This window comes from Bombina bombina, chromosome 11 (genome assembly GCF_027579735.1).
Source record: "Bombina bombina isolate aBomBom1 chromosome 11, aBomBom1.pri, whole genome shotgun sequence".
NCBI classification, from domain to species: domain Eukaryota; kingdom Metazoa; phylum Chordata; class Amphibia; order Anura; family Bombinatoridae; genus Bombina; species Bombina bombina.
The window spans coordinates 196699653-196722449 of NC_069509.1; the positions used below are offsets into that span (position 1 = coordinate 196699653).

General features: G+C 42.2%; 1 protein-coding gene across 1 annotated transcript in view; it reads right to left on the reverse strand.

Annotated features, from left to right (window-relative positions):
- Positions 1-22797, reverse strand: part of RNF216 (ring finger protein 216) — a gene marked incomplete in the record, with an annotated part of 472645 nt that overhangs the window by 342112 nt on the left and 107736 nt on the right. Inside the window, 1 exon segment of the mRNA XM_053694600.1 lies at positions 20597-20711. Within this exon segment, the coding sequence (XP_053550575.1) occupies positions 20597-20711 (115 nt within the window).

The window sequence follows — 22797 nt, forward strand, 5'->3', positions numbered from 1 at the left end:
GTATTTATAGGCATTTTAAGGTTTGGGAAACTTTGCCCCTCCTGGTAGGAATGTATATCCCATACGTCACTAGCTCATGGACTCTTGCTAATTACATGAAAGAAAATAGCAATCTCGACTTAAAAGTCATATCAGCATTTCCAAGATTTAAGCCACAAATCTCTTCTAGCTAAAATGGCTAAAGACCTAGATTTAATGTCAATTTTGATAATATCAAAAAATAGCATCACAAATGAAATTATTAGCATGTTGAATCAAGTTAACAATGCTAGACAAGTCATGAACCGATACTTGTTGTGCTGAAGTTTCCAACCAAAAGGTTGAAACAGCTGCAACAACAGCCAAAGACATTGCAGGCATAAGAAAAAGACATGAAAATAACAGAATTTATGCTTACCTGATAAATTACTTTCTCCAACGGTGTGTCCGGTCCACGGCGTCATCCATTACTTGTGGGAAATATTCTCCCCCATAGGGAAAGGCAAGGAGAGCACACAGCAAGAGCTGTCCATATAGCTCCCCCTCTGGCTCCGCCCCCCAGTCATTCGACCGACGGTTAGGAGAAAAAGGAGAAACTATAGGGTGCCGTGGTGACTGTAGTGTATAAAGAAAAAAAATTTCAACCGGATTAGGAAACCAGGGCGGGCCGTGGACCGGACACACCGTTGGAGAAAGTAATTTATCAGGTAAGCATAAATTCTGTTTTCTCCAACATTGGTGTGTCCGGTCCACGGCGTCATCCATTACTTGTGGGAACCAATACCAAAGCTTTAGGACACGGATGAAGGGAGGGAGCAAATCAGGTTACCTAAATGGAAGGCACCACGGCTTGCAAAACCTTTCTCCCAAAAATAGCCTCCGAAGAAGCATAAGTATCAAATTTGTAGAATTTGGCAAAAGTGTGCAGAGAGGACCAAGTCGCTGCCTTACATATCTGATCAACAGAAGCCTCGTTCTTGTAGGCCCAAGTGGAAGCCACAGCCCTAGTAGAGTGAGCTGTGATTCGGTCAGGAGGTTGCCGTCCGGCAGTCTCATAAGCCAATCGGATAATGCTTTTCAGCCAGAAAGAGAGAGAGGTAGCAGTAGCTTTTTTACCTCTCCTCTTACCAGAGTAAACGACAAACAAAGATGAGGTTTGTCTAAAATCTTTTGTTGCTTCTAAGTAGAACTTTAAAGCACGAACAACATCTAAATTGTGTAATAAACGTTCCTTCTTTGAAACTGTCAGGAAGATCTTCATTTCCACAGAATCTATTATTGTTCCCAGAAAAGGAACCCTTGTGGACGGTGACAGTGAACTATTTTCTATGTTCACCTTCCACCCGTGAGATCTGAGAAAAGCCAACACAATGTCTGTGTGGGCCCTTGCTTTGGAAAGAGACGACGCTTGTATTAGGATGTCGTCTAGATAAGGTGCTACAGCGATGCCCCTCGGCCTTAGGACCGCTAGAAGGGACCCTAGCACCTTTGTGAAAATTCTGGGAGCGGTGGCTAAACCGAATGGAAGAGCCACGAACTGGTAATGTTTGTCCAGAAAGGCGAACCTCAGGAACTGATGATGAGTTTTGTGGATTGGAATATGCAGATACGCATCCTTTAGATCCACGGTAGTCAAATATTGACCCTGCTGGATTGTCGGCAAGATTGTCCGAATGGTTTCCATTTTGAAGGATGGAACACTGAGGAACTTGTTTAATATCTTTAAATCCAGAATTGGCCTGAAAGTTCACTCTTTTTTGGGAACCACAAACAGGTTTGAGTAAAAACCTAGACCTTGTTACCCGGAGGGGACTGGGTTTATCACTCCCATCTTTGATAGGTCTCTTACACAATGTAAGAATGCCTGTTTCTTTATCTGGTCTGAAGATAAGTGAGACAGGTGGAACCTTCCCCTTGGAGGAAGTCCCTTGAACTCTAGCAGGTATCCCTTGGAGACTCTCTCTAGTGCCCAGGGATCCAGAACATCTCTTGCCCAAGCCTGAGCGAAGAGAGATAGTCTGCCCCCTACCTGATCCGGTCCCGGATCGGGGCTACCCCTTCATGCTGTCTTGGCAGCAGCAGCAGGTTTCTTGGTCTGTTTACCCTTGTTCCAGCCTTGCATGGGCTTCCAAACGGGTTTGGGCTGGGCCGCGTTACCTTCTTGTCTAGCGGCAGTGGAGTTATTAGCCGGTCCGTTCCTGAAATTGCGAAAGGAACGAAAATTAGACTTGTTCTTAGCCTTAAAAGGCCTATCCTGTGGGAGGGCATGGCCCTTACCCCCAGTGATGTCTGAAATAATTTCCTTCAATTCCAGCCCAAAAAGGGTCTTACCCTTGAAAGGAATATTAAGTAACAGTCTTGGACGACACATCTGCCGACCAGGATTTCAGCCAAAGCGCCCTCCGCGCTACTATAGCAAAACCTGAGTTTTTCGCCGCCAATTTCGTTATTTGAAAGGCGGCATCCAATATAAAGGAATTAGCTAATTTTAATGTGTGAATTCTGTCCATGACTTCTTCATAGGAAGTCTCTTTCTGGAGCGACCTTTCTAGTTCCTCGAACCAAAAGGACGCCGCTGAAGTGACAGTAATAACACACGTAGCTGGTTGAAGGATGAACCCTTGCTGAACAAAAATCTTTTTAAGCAATCCTTCCAATTTTTTATCCATAGGATCTTTGAAAGCGCAGCTGTCCTCTATAGGAATAGTTGTGCGCTTCGCTAGTGTTGAAACAGCTCCGTCAACCTTCGGGACCGTCTGCCATGCGTCCCTTCTAGGGTCTACTATGGGAAACATTTTCTTAAATATAGGAGGTGGGGCAAAGGGTACACCTGGCTTCTCCCACTCCTTTTCTTCTATGTTCGCTACCCTTTTGGGTATTGGAAAAGCGTTGTTGTGCACTGGGACCTCTAAAAATTTGTCCAATTTGCACAACTTCTCTGGTACTACCATAGAATCACAGTCATCCAGAGTAGCTAATACATCCTTTAGCAAAGCGCGGAGATGTTCTAGCTTAAACTTAAATGCTACTATATCAGGTTCTGCCTGTTGAGAAATTTTTTCTGAGTCTGAAATTTCACCCTCAGACAGCCCTTCCCTTACAGCCAATTCCGATTGATGTGAGGGTAAAATAGATAAAGCATCGTCAGCGTCTGATTGTTCATCCCTTTTATCTGTATTTAAAGCTGAACAATCACGCTTTCTCTGAAATGCTGGCAGTTTGGATAAAAGATTTGCTATAGAATTATCCACTACTGCTGTTAATTGTTGCATAGAAATAAGCACTGGCGCGCTAGGTGTCGTCTGCGCGGGCAAAGCTGGTGTAGACACAGAAGGAGAGGATGTAGAACTATCCCCACTACCTTCATTAGATAAATCATCTTGGGCAACATTATGAAATGTAACAGAGCTGTCCTCATTTTGTTTGGACGCTATGGCACAATTATCACAAACACTCGAAGGGGGAACCACATTTGTCTCTACACAGACAGAACATAGGTTATCTGATGGCACAGACATGTTAAACAGATTTAGGCAGGCAAACAATGCAATAAAAACGATTTTAAACAAAAACGTTACTGTCTCTTTAAATAATAAAATGACACACTTTATTTCTGAATGTTCAAAAAACTATGAAGGCAATATCCGATTTTTCTGAAATTTGGACCCCAGTGTCTTAATGCTTAGAAAGTATTGCACAGCAAATATGGAGACTCTAGCTCTTAAAACAAGCAAACCGGAGCTAATTGTTGGATTTAACCGTTTTTATACACCACAATCCCTGCTTACAGCATTGCTGCAGCTTTTACCTTTTTTAGGGGTCAATCATCCACAGAAATAAGCCTTCTGGAGTCACTTTCTGAGCCACAGGACCCTCTCACATGGAACTGCATGCACTGCCTTGAAATTAACTGAAGTGCCAAAATGAGGCCTCCTCCCTCAGTACACTAGAGTGAAGGGGCCTTCCTGACTAGATTTAGGTGTCTAAAACAAAGCCAGGTCAATAAAAAACGTTCCCAAGTGTATATGAGCTTATAAAACATTTCAATTGCCATCATATTGTAATAAAAAACAATCAATTTGGCCCCTGACAGTGTCTACCAGCATAAAAATCAAAAAGGGGAAGCCTGTTATCTTTTTTGCTGAGGTGAAAGAAAAATGGCTTACCGTTTTCCCTGAGGGGAAAAATGACTGTCATCTAGCATTAGCCTGTGTTGTTAGAAGGAGACTAGTCATACCTGAAGCAGATAAGTCTGCAAACTGTTACCCCCAACTGAAGTTCTCTGGTTTCAACAGTCCTGCGTGGTAACAGAAATGGATTTTAGTTACTTGTGCTAAAATCATAGCCCTCAAACAGAAATCTTCATCACTTTTCTGTTGTAGAGTAAATAGTACAAGCCAGCACTATTTTAAAATAACAAACTCTTGATAGAAGAATAAAAACTACAACTAACACCACAAACTCCTCACCATCCCCGTGGAGATGCTACTTGTTCAGAGCGGCAAGGAGAATGACTGGGGGGCGGAGCCAGAGGGGGAGCTATATGGACAGCTCTTGCTGTGTGCTCTCCTTGCCTTTCCCTGTGGGGGAGAATATTTCCCACAAGTAATGGATGACGCCGTGGACCGGACACACCAATGTTGGAGAAAAATAAACGTTCCTTAGATAAGATACAAGTTTCCTATCTAAAGGATCTTAAAATAAATACTATTTTCCATAGGAATAGTAGTACGTTTAGAAAGAGTAGAGAGATCTAACTGCTGGCAAAGGACGTTTACTAGTTTTAATATCAAAAGGACTAGTATCCTCAATATCCAATAATCAACACACCTTCAACAAAGGTCAACAAATGTACTCCATTTTAAATAAATAAGTAGATTTGTCAGTGTCAATATCTGAGGAAGGATCTTCTGAATCAGATAGATCCTCATCAGAGGAGGATAATTCAGTATGCTGTCATTCATTTGAAATTTCATCAACTCTATGAGAAGTTTTAAAAGACCTTTGCATTTATTAGAAGGCGGGATGGCAGACAAAGCCTTCTGAATAGAAACAGTAATAAATTGTTATAAATTCACAGGTATGTTTTGTACATTAGATGTTAAAAGAACAACAAGTAGTAATGTACTATTACTGATGGACACATTCTCTGCATGTAAAAGTTTATCAAGACAACTTATTACAAACCACAGCTGGAGATATAATCTCTACAAAATTACAACAAATGTACTTAGCTTTGGTAGAACTGATATCAGTCAGCAGGAATCCAACAGTGACTTCTGAAACAGGATCAGATTAAGACATCTTGCAAATATAAGAGAAAAAACATCATATAAAGCAAAATTATCAATTTCCTTATATTGCAGTTTCAGGAATGGGGAAAAAAATGCAAACAGCATAGCCCTCTGATTGAGAAAAAAGGAAAGAGGCACAAAGGAATGGGGTTTAAAATAATGAAAATATTTGGTGCCAAGTATGACGCACAAACGAACAGAGAATTTTTTTGTTGTTGTTAACAACATCCAGAAATGACACACTCGCATCAATGAAGATGCAACCTTGTGAAAGGACTCTGCGTCAACAAAGACGCCGGAAATGACGAATTTGCATCATCGAACGTAACTTCGCGCCAAAAATGACGCAATATAGTTTGGCATTTTGCACCCTCGCTAGCCTAATTCTGCCCGCAAATTTAAAATGACAGTCAATTTGAAAAAAGACTATACCCCAGGTAAGAAATAAGTTTTCCTAAAAAATGCATTTCCCAATGATGAAACTGACAGTCTGCAAAAGAAAATATACTGAAACCTGAATCATGGCAAATATAAGTACAATACATATATATAGAACTTTATATAAATACATAAAGTGCCAAACCATAGCTGAGAGTGTCTTAAGTAATGAAAACATACTTACCAAAAGACACCCATCCACATATAGCAGATAGCCAAACCAGTACTGAAACGGTTATCAGTAGAGGTAATGGAATATGAGAGTATATCGTCGATCTGAAAAGGGAGGTAGGAGATGAATCTCTATGACCAATAACAGAGAACCTATGAAATAGATCTCCCGTGAGGAAAACCATTGCATTCAATAGGTTACTAGATACTCCCTTCACATCCCTCTGACATTCACTGTACTTAGAGGAATCGGGCTTCAAAATGCTGAGAAGCGCATATCAACGTAGAAATCTTAGCACAAACTTACTTCACCACCTCCATAGGAGGCAAAGTTTTAAAAACTGAATTGTGGGTGTGGTGAGGGATGTATTTATAGGCATTTTGAGGTTTGGGAAACTTTGCCCCTCCTGGTAGGATTGTATATCCCATACGTCACTAGCTCATGGACTCTTGCCAATTACATGAAAGAAATTGGAGAAGGGGAAAAAGGAATCCCAGGATTCTCCCATTCTCGTCCAATAATATCTGAAACACGATCTGGTATAGGAAAAACTTCCACAGAGGAAGGGACATCAAAAAAACTTATTAAGATTTCTTAGGAATAACCATGACTGACGCCTCAGAGTCATCCAAGGTAGCCAAAACCTCCTTAAGTAACAAACGGAGGTGCTCCAGCTTAAACCTAAAGGAAACAACCTCAGGTTCAGAAGAAGTATTTACACTATCAGAATCCGAGATCTCACCCTCAGATGCTACTGAAGTATTTTCCTCCTCAGACTTATGAGAAGAAACACTAGACACAATTGCAACAGAATCAGAAACCGTATACTTCCTCTTGCGCTTCCCCTGTAACATAGGAAAAGCAGACAATGCCTCAGATACTGCGGAGGATATATGGGTAGCCATATGCTGCAAAGAAAAAAAACAACCTGAGACGAAACACAGGGCACTGCAGAAGATTGGGACGTATGAGGAGAAATCTGCGGATTAGCCTGAACAGGAGACTCCTGAACAACATCCACCTAGACAATGAAGGCTCAGAATCAAAAAGTCTATCCTTGTAATGTAATGTTCTCTCAATACAAGAGGAACAAAAAGGGATAGCAGGCTCAACATTAGTATTTAAACATAGGGCCTCTTGGTCCATCTTATTGCAAAGGAAAAAACCTTAATCAATAAAAAATTCTAAGTTCAAATAAGAATTTTAATGAAACAAAAAACGTTACTGTCCCTTTAAATTTTAAACAGACTTTTTTTTTTTTTTACTAGAAAATCCTTAAATAAACTACACAATAAATCTTGCAGCAAAATTTCTCACAAAATGAATGAAAAGAGAGACACAAACGTTATAGTCCCTGAAATTCAGACAGAAACTTAAATATAAACAGAGCAACAGCCCCACAAAAAAACAACAGGCAACCTCCACACCTCAGCAAGCTCTGCTAAGGTGCCTACCTGACCTCCTTGCTGCCGGAAACAAAGTCAGAAAATGATCCGGACCACCACACAGCCGCACCGGAGAGAACGCTGAACCACCTCTGAGGAGCTATGCAACAGAGCTGCAACATCCAGGAACAACAGGAAACAGCTAAAAGGGCACCAAAAACGTCCTTGCTATCTCAGATAAGCCCGCCTATTGTGGGCGTGGCCTAACACACCTCCCGCTAGCCATTAATACACAAACAAAAAAACATGTACACCGAAGCGAAAACATAATAAACTGAGCCAAACATCCCCAGTGCCTGCAAAACTGCCATATAATAAACCGTTAACCTAGAAGGCTGATTGTATATTTAGACAGAATTAACTGTCAAAGTGCCAAATTCTCCTATATCAAAACAGGGAAAGAAATAGGCACTTACCTCAAAAATCTGTCTGGCAGCAGGACAACTCACTTGGTATGAGAGGGGCTTCCTACCTCACATGGACCTGTGGAAAAAAGAAAAGGCTGAGTAAACTTACTCAAACTTTCAACCAAGGGCAGCATGAAATTACTTGGGAGGCCCAGTGGGGATTATACCCCACAAGTTCCCAAATGCTTAAAAGCCACCACTTGCTCTACTGAAGAGACTGACATGGACTACGGCTAAACCCTAAATAAAACCAGAGCAAACTTGCTCTGCTTAAAAAATTATTATTATTATCATCATCATTTATTTGTATAGCGCCGCCAAATTCCGTAGCGCTAGGTACAATGATAGGGGTATACAATGACAAAGATTTGTGATACAATACAAAACATAACAAGATTAAACAAAACATAATTTAAGTAAGAACTTACCTGATAAATTCATTTCTTTCATATTAGCAAGAGTCCATGAGCTAGTGACGTATGGGATATACATTCCTACCAGGAGGGGCAAAGTTTCCCAAACCTCAAAATGCCTATAAATACACCCCTCACCACACCCACAATTCAGTTTAACGAATAGCCAAGAAGTGGGGTGATAAAAAAGTGCGAAAGCATATAAAATAAGGAATTGGAATAATTGTGCTTTATACAAAATCATAACCACCACAAAAAAGGGCGGGCCTCATGGACTCTTGCTAATATGAAAGAAATGAATTTATCAGGTAAGTTCTTACATAAATTATGTTTTCTTTCATGTAATTAGCAAGAGTCCATGAGCTAGTGACGTATGGGATAATGACTACCCAAGATGTGGATCTTTCCACACAAGAGTCACTAGAGAGGGAGGGATAAAATAAAGACAGCCAATTCCTGCTGAAAATAATCCACACCCAAAATAAAGTTTAACGAAAAACATAAGCAGAAGATTCAAACTGAAACCGCTGCCTGAAGTACTTTTCTACCAAAAACTGCTTCAGAAGAAGAAAATACATCAAAATGATAGAATTTAGTAAAAGTATGCAAAGAGGACCAAGTTGCTGCTTTGCAGATCTGGTCAACCGAAGCTTCATTCCTAAACGCCCAGGAAGTAGAAACCGACCTAGTAGAATGAGCTGTAATTCTCTGAGGCGGAGTTTTACCCGACTCAACATAGGCAAGATGAATTAAAGATTTCAACCAAGATGCCAAAGAAATGGCAGAAGCTTTCTGGCCTTTTCTAGAACCGGAAAAGATAACAAATAGACTAGAAGTCTTACGAAAAGATTTCGTAGCTTCAACATAATATTTCAAAGCTCTAACAACATCCAAAGAATGCAACGATTTCTCCTTAGAATTCTTAGGATTAGGACATAATGAAGGAACCACAATTTCTCTACTAATGTTGTTGGAATTCACAACTTTAGGTAAAAATTCAAAAGAAGTTCGCAACACCGCCTTATCCTGATGAAAAATCAGAAAAGGAGACTCACAAGAAAGAGCAGATAATTCAGAAACTCTTCTGGCAGAAGAGATGGCCAAAAGGAACAAAACTTTCCAAGAAAGTAATTTAATGTCCAATGAATGCATAGGTTCAAACGGAGGAGCTTGAAGAGCTCCCAGAACCAAATTCAAACTCCAAGGAGGAGAAATTGACTTAATGACAGGCTTTATACGAACCAAAGCTTGTACAAAACAATGAATATCAGGAAGATTAGCAATCTTTCTGTGAAAAAGAACAGAAAGAGCAGAGATTTGTCCTTTCAAAGAACTTGCGGACAAACCCTTATCTAAACCATCCTGAAGGAACTGTAAAATTCTCGGTATTCTAAAGAATGCCAGGAAAAATGATGAGAAAGACACCAAGAAATATAAGTCTTCCAGACTCTATAATATATCTCTCGAGATACAGATTTACGAGCCTGTAACATAGTATTAATCACAGAGTCAGAGAAACCTCTTTGACCAAGAATCAAGCGTTCAATCTCCATACCTTTAAATTTAAGGATTTCAGATCCTGATGGAAAAAAGGACCTTGTAACAGAAGGTCTGGTCTTAACGGAAGAGTCCACGGTTGGCAAGAGGCCATCCGGACAAGATCCGCATACCAAAACCTGTGTGGCCATGCTGGAGCTACCAGCAGAACAAACGAGCATTCCTTCAGAATCTTGGAGATTACCCTTGGAAGAAGAACTAGAGGCGGAAAGATATAGGCAGGATGATACTTCCAAGGAAGTGATAATGCATCCACTGCCTCCGCCTGAGGATCCCGGGATCTGGACAGATACCTGGGAAGTTTCTTGTTTAGATGGGACGCCATCAGATCTATTTCTGGAAGTTCCCACATTTGAACAATCTGAAGAAATACCTCTGGGTGAAGAGACCATTCGCCCGGATGCAACGTTTGGCGACTGAGATAATCCGCTTCCCAATTGTCTACACCTGGGATATGAACCGCAGAGATTAGACAGGAGCTGGATTCCGCCCAAACCAAAATTCGAGATACTTCTTTCATAGCCAGAGGACTGTGAGTCCCTCCTTGATGATTGATGTATGCCACAGTTGTGACATTGACTGTCTGAAAACAAATGAACGATTCTCTCTTCAGAAGAGGCCAAAACTGAAGAGCTCTGAAAATTGCACGGAGTTCCAAAATATTGATCGGTAATCTCACCTCCTGAGATTCCCAAACTCCTTGTGCCGTCAGAGATCCCCACACAGCTCCCCAACCTGTGAGACTTGCATCTGTTGAAATTACAGTCCAGGTCGGAAGCACAAAAGAAGCCCCCTGAATTAAACGATGGTGATCTGTCCACCATGTTAGAGAGTGTCGAACAATCGGTTTTAAAGATATTAATTGAGATATCTTCGTGTAATCCTTGCACCATTGCTTCAGCATACAGAGCTGAAGAGGTCGCATGTGAAAACGAGCAAAGGGGATCGCGTCCGATGCAGCAGTCATAAGACCTAGAATTTCCATGCATAAGGCTACCGAAGGGAATGATTGTGACTGAAGGTTTCGACAAGCTGTAATCAACTTTAGACGTCTCTTGTCTGTTAAAGACAGAGTCATGGACACTGAATCCATCTGGAAACCCAGAAAGATTACCCTTGTCTGAGGAATCAAAGAACTTTTTGGTAAATTGATCCTCCAACCATGATCTTGAAGAAACAACACAAGTCGATTCGTATGAGATTCTGCTAAATGTAAAGACTGAGCAAGTACCAAGATATCGTCCAAATAAGGAAATACCACAATACCCTGTTCTCTGATTACAGACAGCAGGGCACCGAGAACCTTTGTAAAAATTCTTGGAGCTGTAGCTAGGCCAAACGGCAGAGCCACAAACTGGTAATGCTTGTCCAGAAACGAGAATCTCAGGAACTGATAATGAACTGGATGAATCGGAATATGCAGATATGCATCCTGTAAATCTATTGTGGACATATAATTCCCTTGCTGAACAAAAGGTAAGATAGTCCTTACAGTTACCATCTTGAACGTTGGTATCCTTACATAACGATTCAATATTTTTAGATCCAGAACTGGTCTGAAAGAATTCTCCTTCTTTGGTACAATGAAGAGATTTGAATAAAACCCCATCCCCTGTTCCGGAACTGGAACTGGCATAATTACTCCAGTCAACTCTAGATCTGAAACACATTTCAGAAATGCTTGAGCTTTTACTGGATTTACTGGGACACGGGAAAGAAAAAATCTCTTTGCAGGAGGTCTCAACTTGAAACCAATTCTGTACCCTTCTGAAACAATGCTCTGAATCCAAAGATTGTGAACAGAATTGATCCAAATTTTCTTGAAAAAACGTAACCTGCCCCCTACCAGCTGAGCTGGAATGAGGGCCGCACCTTCATGTGGACTTAGAAGCAGGCTTTGCCTTTCTAGCTGGCTTGGATTTATTCCAGACTGGAGATGGTCTCCAAACTGAAACTGCTCCTGAGGATGAAGGATCAGGCTTTTGTTCTTTGTTGAAACGAAAGGAACGAAAACGATTATTAGCCCTGTTTTTACCTTTAGATTTTTTATCCTGTGGTAAAAAACATAATTTATGCTTACCTGATAAATTTATTTCTCTTGTAGTGTATCCAGTCCACGGATCATCCATTACTTATGGGATATTAACTCCTCCCCAACAGGAAGTGCAAGAGGATTCACCCAGCAGAGCTGCTATATAGCTCCTCCCCTAACTGCCATTACCAGTCATTCGACCGAAAACATGCAGAGAAAGGAAAACCATAGGGTACAGTGGTGACTGTAGTTTAATGGAAAAATTACCTGCCTTAAAGTGACAGGGCGGGCCGTGGACTGGATACACTACAAGAGAAATAAATTTATCAGGTAAGCATAAATTATGTTTTCTCTTGTTAAGTGTATCCAGTCCACGGATCATCCATTACTTATGGGATACCAATACCAAAGCTAAAGTACACGGATGACGGGAGGGACAGGCAGGCTCTTTATACGGAAGGAACCACTGCCTGAAGAAACTTTCTCCCAAAAACAGCCTCCGAAGAAGCAAAAGTGTCAAATTTGTAAAATTTGGAAAAAGTATGAAGAGAAGACCAAGTTGCAGCCTTGCAAATCTGTTCAACAGAAGCCTCATTCTTAAAGGCCCAAGTGGAAGCCACAGCTCTAGTAGAATGTGCTGTAATTCTTTCAGGAGGCTGCTGTCCAGCAGTCTCATAGGCTAACCGTATTATGCTACGAAGCCAAAAGGAGAGAGAGGTAGCCGAAGCTTTTTGACCTCTCCTCTGACCAGAATAAACGACAAACAGGGAAGACGTTTGTCGAAAATCCTTAGTTGCCTGTAGATAAAATTTCAGGGCACGGACTACATCTAGATTGTGTAGCAGACGTTCCTTTTTCGAAGAAGGATTAGGACACAAAGATGGAACCACAATCTCTTGATTGATATTCCTGTTAGTGACCACCTTAGGTAGGAACCCAGGTTTAGTACGCAGAACTACCTTGTCTGAATGAAAAATCAGATAAGGAGAATCACAATGTAAGGCAGATAACTCAGAGACTCTTCGAGCCGAGGAAATCGCCATTAAAAACAGAACTTTCCAAGATAACAACTTGATATCAATGGAATGAAGGGGTTCAAACGGAACCCCCTGTAAAACATTAAGAACTAAGTTCAAACTCCATGGTGGAGCAACAGTTTTAAACACAGGCTTGATCCTAGCTAAAGCCTGACAAAAAGCTTGAACGTCCGGAACTTCTGACAGACGTTTGTGTAAAAGAATGGACAGAGCTGAAATCTGTCCCTTTAAGGAACTAGCGGATAAACCCTTTTCTAAACCTTCTTGTAGAAAAGACAATATCCTCGGAATCCTAACCTTACTCCATGAGTAACTCTTGGATTCGCACCAATATAAGTATTTGCGCCATATCTTATGGTAAATCTTTCTGGTAACAGGCTTCCTAGCCTGTATTAAGGTATCAATAACTGACTCAGAAAAACCACGTTTTGATAAAATCAAGCGTTCAATTTCCAAGCAGTCAGCTTCAGAGAAATTAGATTTTGATGTTTGAAGGGACCCTGGATCAGAAGGTCCTGTTTCAGAGGTAGCGACCAAGGTGGACAGGATGACATGTCCACTAGATCTGCATACCAAGTCCTGCGTGGCCATACAGGCGCTATTAGAATCACTGATGCTCTCTCCTGTTTGATTCTGGCAATCAATCGAGGAAGCATCGGGAAGGGTGGAAACGCATAAGCCATCCCGAAGGTCCAAGGTGCTGTCAAAGCATCTATCAGAACCGCTCCCGGATCCCTGGATCTGGACCCGTAACGAGGAAGCTTGGCGTTCTGTCGAGACGCCATGAGATCTATCTCTGGTTTGCCCCAACGTCGAAGTATTTGGGCAAAGACCTCCGGATGAAGTTCCCACTCCCCCGGATGAAAAGTCTGACGACTTAAGAAATCCGCCTCCCAGTTCTCCACTCCCGGGATGTGGATTGCTGACAGGTGGCAAGAATGAGACTCTGCCCAGCGAATTATCTTTGATACTTCCATCATTGCTAGGGAGCTTCTTGTCCCTCCCTGATGGTTGATGTAAGCTACAGTCGTGATGTTGTCCGACTGAAACCTGATGAACCCCCGAGTTGTTAACTGGGGCCAAGCCAGAAGGGCATTGAGAACTGCTCTCAATTCCAGAATGTTTATTGGTAGGAGACTCTCCTCCTGATTCCATTGTCCCTGAGCCTTCAGAGAATTCCAGACAGCGCCCCAACCTAGTAGGCTGGCGTCTGTTGTTACAATTGTCCAGTCCGGCCTGCTGACTGGCATCCCCCTGGACAGATGTGGCCGAGAAAGCCACCATAGAAGAGAATTTCTGGTCTCTTGATCCAGATTCAGAGTAGGGGACAAGTCTGAGTAATCCCCATTCCACTGACTTAGCATGCACAATTGCAGCGGTCTGAGATGTAGACGTGCAAAGGGTACTATGTCCATTGCTGCTACCATTAAGCCGATCACCTCCATGCATTGAGCTACTGACGGGTGTTGAATGGAATGAAGGACACGGCATGCATTTTGAAGCTTTGTTAACCTGTCTTCTGTCAGGTAAATCTTCATTTCTACAGAATCTATAAGAGTCCCCAAGAAGGGAACTCTTGTGAGTGGAAAGAGAGAACTCTTCTTTTCGTTCACCTTCCATCCATGCGACCTTAGAAATGCCAGTACTAACTCTGTATGAGACTTGGCAGTTTGAAAGCTTGAAGCTTGTATCAGAATGTCGTCTAGGTACGGAGCTACCGCAATTCCTCGCGGTCTTAGTACCGCCAGAAGAGCACACAGAACCTTTGTGAAGATTCTCGGAGCCGTAGCCAATCCGAATGGAAGAGCTACAAACTGGTAATGCCTGTCTAGAAAGGCAAACCTTAGATACCGGTAATGATCTTTGTGAATCGGTATGTGAAGGTAAGCATCCTTTAAATCCACTGTGGTCATGTACTGACCCTTTTGGATCATGGGTAAAATTGTCCGAATAGTTTCCATTTTGAACGATGGAACTCTTAGGAATTTGTTTAGGATCTTTAAATCCAAGATTGGCCTGAAAGTTCCCTCTTTTTTGGGAACCACAAACAGATTTGAGTAAAACCCTTGTCCTTGTTCCGACCGCGGAACCGGATGGATCACTCCCATTAATAAAAGATCTTGTACGCAGCGTAGAAACGCCTCTTTCTTTATTTGGTTTGTTGACAACCTTGACAGATGAAATCTCCCTCTTGGGGGAGAGAATTTGAAGTCTAGAAGGTATCCCTGAGATATGATCTCTAACGCCCAGGGATCCTGGACATCTCTTGCCCAAGCCTGGGCGAAGAGAGAAAGTCTGCCCCCCACTAGATCCGTTCCCGGATCGGGGGCCCTCGATTCATGCTGTCTTAGGGGCAGCAGCAGGTTTCCTGGCCTGCTTGCCCTTGTTCCAGGACTGGTTAGGTCTCCAGCCTTGTCTGTAGCGAGCAACAGCTCCTTCCTGTTTTGGTGCAGAGGAAGTTGATGCTGCTCCTGCTTTGAAATTACGAAAGGAACGAAAATTAGACTGTCTAGCCTTAGGTTTGGCTCTGTCTTGAGGCAGGGCATGGCCTTTACCTCCTGTAATGTCAGCGATAATTTCTTTCAACCCGGGCCCGAATAAGGTCTGCCCTTTGAAAGGTATATTAAGCAATTTAGAAGTAACGTCAGCTGACCAGGATTTTAGCCACAGTGCTCTGCGTGCCTGAATGGCGAATCCGGAATTCTTAGCCGTAAGTTTAGTTAAATGTACTACGGCATCTGAAATAAATGAGTTAGCTAACTTAAGGGCTTTAAGCTTGTGTGTAATCTCATCTAATGGAGCTGATTCAAGTGTCTCTTCCAGAGACTCAAACCAAAATGCTGCTGCAGCCGTGACAGGCGCAATGCATGCAAGAGGTTGCAATATAAAACCTTGTTGAACAAACATTTTCTTAAGGTAACCCTCTAACTTTTTATCCATTGGATCTGAAAAGGCACAGCTATCCTCCACCGGGATAGTGGTACGCTTAGCTAAAGTAGAAACTGCTCCCTCCACCTTAGGTACCGTTTGCCATAAGTCCCGTGTGGTGGCGTCTATTGGAAACATCTTTCTAAATATCGGAGGGGGTGAGAACGGCACACCGGGTCTATCCCACTCCTTAGTAACAATTTCAGTAAGTCTCTTAGGTATAGGAAAAACGTCAGTACTCGCCGGTACCGCAAAATATTTATCCAACCTACACATTTTCTCTGGTATTGCAACTGTGTTACAATCATTCAGAGCCGCTAACACCTCCCCTAGTAATACACGGAGGTTTTCCAGCTTAAATTTAAAATTTGAAATATCTGAATCCAGTTTGTTTGGATCAGAACCGTCACCCGCAGAATGAAGCTCTCCGTCCTCATGTTCTGCAAATTGTGACGCAGTGTCTGACATGGCCCTAATATTATCAGCGCACTCTGTTCTCACCCCAGAGTGATCACGCTTACCTCTTAGTTCTGGTAATTTAGCCAAAACTTCAGTCATAACAGTAGCCATATCCTGTAATGTGATTTGTAATGGCCGCCCAGATGTACTCGGCGCTACAATATCACGCACCTCCCGAGCGGGAGATGCAGGTACTGACACGTGAGGCGAGTTAGTCGGCATAACTCTCCCCTCGTTGTTTGGTGAAATATGTTCAAATTTGTACAGATTGACTTTTATTTAAAGTAGCATCAATACAGTTAGTACATAAATTTCTATTGGGCTCCACTTTGGCTTTAGCACATATAGCACAGATATCTTCCTCTGAATCAGACATGTTTAACACACTAGCAAATAAACTAGCAACTTGGAAATACTTTTCAAGTAATTTACTATAATATGAAAACGTACTGTGCCTATAAGAAGCACAGAAAAAGTTATGACAGTTGAAAATTAATAAACTGAAAAGTTATAGCATCAAATCTTTGTAAAAAAAACACAATTTTAGCAAAGGATTGCTCCCATTAGCAAAGGATAACTAAACCTGATAGCAGAAAAAAAAAAAAAATACAGAAATAAACTGGTTTTTTTTATCACAGTCAACTACAATCTCACAGCTCTGCTGTGAGTGATTACCTCCCTCAAAACAAGTTTTGAAGACCCCTGAGTTCTGTAGAGATGAACCGGATCATGCAGGGAAGACAATAAACTTCTGACTGAATTTTTTGATGCGTAGCAAAAGCACCAAAAAAGGTCCCTCCCCCTCACACATAACAGTGAGAGAGATCAGTAAACTGTCATAAATTAAATAAAACGACTGCCAAGTGGAAAAAAATAGTGCCCAAAACATTTTTTCACCCAGTACCTCAGAAAATTAAACGATTTTACATGCCAGCAAAAAACGTTTAACATTAATAAATTGAGTGTTATTAAAAAGCCTGTTGCTAGTCCCTGCAAATTAGGCTAAAGTTTTATGCATACAGTATAATTCCAGTGAAGTGCCATTCCCCAGAATACTGAAGTGTAAAATATACATACATGACAGCCTGATACCAGTTGCTGCTACTGCATTTAAGGCTGAGTTTACATTATATCGGTATGGCAGAATTTTCTCATCAATTCCATTGTCAGAAAATAATAAGCTGCTACATACCTCTTTGCAGATTAATCTGCCCGCTGTCCCCTGATCTGAAGTTTACCTCTCCTCAGATGGCCGAGAAACAGCAATATGATCTTAACTACTCCGGCTAAAATCATAGAAAAACTCAGGTAGATTCTTCTTCAAATTCTACCAGAGAAGGAATAACATACTCCGGTGCTATTATAAAATAACAAACTTTTGATTGAAGGTATGAAACTAAGTATAATCACCACAGTCCTCTCACACATCCTATCTATTCGTTGGGTGCAAGAGAATGACTGGTAATGGCAGTTAGGGGAGGAGCTATATAGCAGCTCTGCTGGGTGAATCCTCTTGCACTTCCTGTTGGGGAGGAGTTAATATCCCATAAGTAATGGATGATCCGTGGACTGGATACACTTAACAAGAGAAAAGTTCCTTTCCCACCAGTAACAGTTGAAATAATGGAATCCAACTGAGAACCAAATAATTTGTTACCCTGGAAAGAAATGGAAAGTAAAGTTGATTTAGAAGCCATATCAGCATTCCAAGTTTTAAGCCATAAAGCTCTTCTAGCTAAAATAGCTAGAGACATAAACCTGACATCAACTCTGATAATATCAAAAAATGGCATCACAGATAAAATTATTAGCATGTTGAAGAAGAATAATAATATCATGAGAATCACGATGTGTTACTTGTTGCGCTAAAGTTTCCAACCAAAAAGTTGAAGCTGCAGCAACATCAGCCAAAGATATAGCAGGTCTAAGAAGATTACCTGAACACAGATAAGCTTTTCTTAGAAAGGACTCAATTTTCCTATCTAGAGGATCCTTAAACGAAGTACCATCTGACGTAGGAATAGTAGTACGTTTAGCAAGGGTAGAAATAGCCCCATCAACTTTAGGGATCTTGTCCCAAAATTCTAATCTGTCAGACGGCACAGGATATAATTGCTTAAAACGTTTAGAAGGAGTAAATGAATTACCCAAATTATCCCATTCTTTGGAAATTACTGCAGAAATAGCATCAGGGACAGGAAAAACTTCTGGAATAACTACAGGAGATTTAAAAACCTTATTTAAACGTTTAGATTTAGTATCAAGAGGACCAGAATCCTCTATTTCTAAAGCAATTAGGACTTCTTTAAGTAAAGAACGAATAAATTCCATTTTAAATAAATATGAAGATTTATCAGCATCAACCTCTGAGACAGAATCCTCTGAACCAGAGGAATCATCAGAATCAGAATGATGATGTTCAGTTAAAAATTCATCTGTAGGGAGAGAAGTTTTAAAAGATTTTTTACGTTTACTAGAAGGAGAAATAACAGACATAGCCTTCTTTATGGATTTCAGAAACAAAATCTCTTATATTATCAGGAACATTCTGCACCTTAGATGTTGAAGGAACTGCAACAGGCAATGGTACTTTACTAAAGGAAATATTATCTGCTTTAACAAGTTTGTCATGACAATCAATACAAACAACAGCTGGAGGAATAGCTACCAAAAGTTTACAGCAGATACACTTAGCTTTGGTAGATTCAGCACTTGACAGCGATTTTCCTGTAGTATCTTCTGACTCAGATGCAACGTGAGACATCTTGCAATATGTAAGAGAAAAAACAACATATATATAAAGCAAAATTGATCAAATTCCTTAAATGACAGTTTCAGGAATGGGAAAAAAATGCCAAAGAACAAGCTTCTAGCAACCAGAAGCAAGAAAAAATGAGACTTAAATAATGTGGAGACAAAAGTGACGCCCATATTTTTTCGCGCCAAATAAGACGCCCACATTATTTGGCGCCTAAATGCTTTTTGGCGCCAAAAATGACGCCACATCCGGACGCCGACATTTTTGGCGCAAAATAACGTAAAAAAAATGACGCAACTTCCGGCGACACGTATGACGCCGGAAACGGAAATAGAATTTTTGCGCCAAAAAAGTCCGCGCCAAGAATGACGCAATAAAATGAAGCATTTTCAGCCCCCGCGAGCCTAACAGCCCACAGGGAAAAAAGTCACATTTTAAGGTAAAAAATGTTAAATTAAAATGCATTATCCCAAATATGAAACTGACTGTCTGAAAATAAGGAAAGTTGAACATTCTGAGTCAAGGCAAATAAATGTTTGAATACATATATTTAGAACTTTATAAACAAAGTGCCCAACCATAGCTAGGAGTGTCACAGAAAATAAGACTTACTTACCCCAGGACACTCATCTACATATAGCAGATAGCCAAACCAGTACTGAAACGAGAATCAGCAGAGGTAATGGTATATATAAGAGTATATCGTCGATCTGAAAAGGGAGGTAAGAGATGAATCTCTACGACCGATAACAGAGAACCTATGAAATAGACCCCTTAGAAGGAGATCACTGCATTCAAATAGGCAATACTCTCCTCACATCCCTCTGACATTCACTGCACGCTGAGAGGAAAACCGGGCTCCAACTTGCTGCGGAGCGCATATCAACGTAGAATCTAGCACAAACTTACTTCACCACCTCCATCGGAGGCAAAGTTTGTAAAACTGAATTGTGGGTGTGGTGAGGGGTGTATTTATAGGCATTTTGAGGTTTGGGAAACTTTGCCCCTCCTGGTAGGAATGTATATCCCATACGTCACTAGCTCATGGACTCTTGCTAATTACATGAAAGAAATCTAGCACTCTTGATTGAAGAATCAGACACCTAACTTTACCCCTCCTTGCAACTGATACAAGCAAAGAAAATGACTGGGGACTGTGGGTAGGGGGAGTGGTATTTAACAGCTTTTGCTGTGGTGCTCTTTGCCTCCTCCTGCTGGTCAGGAGTGATATTCCCAACAGTAATTAAGATAATCCATGGACTCACTGTGTCATTAGAAAGAAATACACCTCATACACGCCTTGAAACTTGTGTGTATAGAGGAAGGAATGTTCTTTTTGAGAAGTAACCTGCACATTATGGAATCTACATAGTGTATTGGGCACCTTCTTACTCTTTCTAAAGCCTAAAAACCAGTTATTTTCCGATGCTGGGTGCCACAGAGAGCTGTAGCCTATTGTTATATAATGAAATCTGAGGATCTGGCAGAAAAGTGTTTAAACACAATAAGACAATTTAAATCAGCTTGTGGCAAATAAAGACGGCGACTGGTTAGTAGCCTACAGTTAAGTACCCAGCCCTGTAGAGCTTGCCGTGTCTAACGTATGACCCTCGCACAGGAGCTCTGCGCTACGATGAATGTACGGGTACAACACTACCCTATTACTGGTGACCCCACCTTGCTCAAATTTGAAGTCAATATACGAGAACTGGTTCATCTCTTTTCTTCTCTTGCGCTTCCCACTGGCTTCTGGTGACATCTCCTGCCACTTCTTAATGGCATCTGAAAAGGCCTAGACGAAAGCAAGATGTCAGTCATTTACACACGCTAAGTAATGTATCTCTTTTCCCTCAGCGCCCCCACTCATACATATGTACACTGCAGACGAAGAGTGCAGCAAATGCAAACAAGTTTATAAAAGGAAGGATGTGAAATAGAGTGAAAAGTATATGGAGGTCAAATATCCAGAAGTTTTGCTGTGATCTGCGATACAGCCGAGAGGTCTGTCTGCTAAACAAAACTACATGTTGTTATTAAGTGCAGAGGTTTAAAGAATGTGGCAAACAAACAGTGGGGCTCTAGGGCCCGTGGGGTAGTTTAATGTTCCCAAGCTGCAAAGAAAATCTCAGTTGGCTCCAAGTCATTGTGGCAAGGAGGAGTGGGCACCTAGGTACAGGGGAAAGATCAGAGGCCTAGCAGAAACAGAGCAACAGGACCCCTGTCACAGGGTAAGTGTTAGCGACAGAGCCCACGGCACAAGGACAGGAGCAGCGACAGAGCCCACGGCACAAGGACAAGAGCAGCGACAAAGCCCACGGCACAAGGACAGGAGCAGCGACAGAGCCCACGGCACAAGGACAGGAGCAGCGACAGAGCCCACGGCACAAGGACAGGAGCAGCGACAGAGCCCACGGCACAAGGACAAGAGCAGCGACAGAGCCCACGGCACAAGGACAGGAGCAGCGACAGAGCCCACGGCACAAGGACAGGAGCAGCGACAGAGCCCACGGCACAAGGACAGGAGCAGCGACAGAGCCCACGGCACAAGGACAGGAGCAGCGACAGAGCCCACGGCACAAGGACAGGAGCAGTAACATACAGCCAAAACACAAGAACAGGAGCAGCAACAGAGCCCCCGGCACAAGAATAGAAGCAGTAACAGACCCCACACGACACAAGAACAGAAGCAGTAACAGACCCCACACAACACAAGAACAGAAGCAGTATCAGACCCCACACAACACAAGAACAGAAGCAGTAACAGACCCCACACAACACAAGAACAGAAGCAGTAACAGACCCCACACAACACAAGAACAGAAGCAGTAACAGACCCCACACGACACAAGAACAGAAGCAGCAACAGACCCCACGACACAAGAACAGGAGCAGTATCAGACCCCACACGACACAAGAACAGAAGCAGTAACAGACCCCACACAACACAAGAACAGAAGCAGTAACAGACCCCATACGACACAAGAACAGAAGCAGCAACAGACCCCACGACACAAGAACAGGAGCAGTATCAGACCCCACACGACACAAGAACAGAAGCAGTAACAGACCCCACACAACACAAGAACAGAAGCAGTATCAGACCCCACACGACACAAGAACAGAAGCAGTAACAGACCCCACACGACACAAGAACAGAAGCAGTAACAGACCCCACACGACACAAGAACAGAAGCAGTAACAGACCCCACACGACACAAGAACAGAAGCAGTATCAGACCCCACACGACACAAGAACAGAAGCAGTATCAGACCCCACACGACACAAGAACAGAAGCAGAATCAGACCCCACACGACACAAGAACAGAAGCAGTATCAGACCCCACACGACACAAGAACAGAAGCAGAATCAGACCCCACACAACACAAGAACAGAAGCAGTAACAGACCCCACACAACACAAGAACAGAAGCAGTAACAGACCCCACACGACACAAGAACAGAAGCAGTAACAGACCCCATACGACACAAGAACAGAAGCAGCAACAGACCCCACGACACAAGAACAGGAGCAGTATCAGACCCCACACGACACAAGAACAGAAGCAGTAACAGACCCCACACAACACAAGAACAGAAGCAGTATCAGACCCCACACGACACAAGAACAGAAGCAGTAACAGACCCCACACGACACAAGAACAGAAGCAGTAACAGACCCCACACGACACAAGAACAGAAGCAGTAACAGACCCCACACGACACAAGAACAGAAGCAGTAACAGACCCCACACGACACAAGAACAGAAGCAGTATCAGACCCCACACGACACAAGAACAGAAGCAGAATCAGACCCCACACAACACAAGAACAGAAGCAGTAACAGACCCCACACAACACAAGAACAGAAGCAGAATC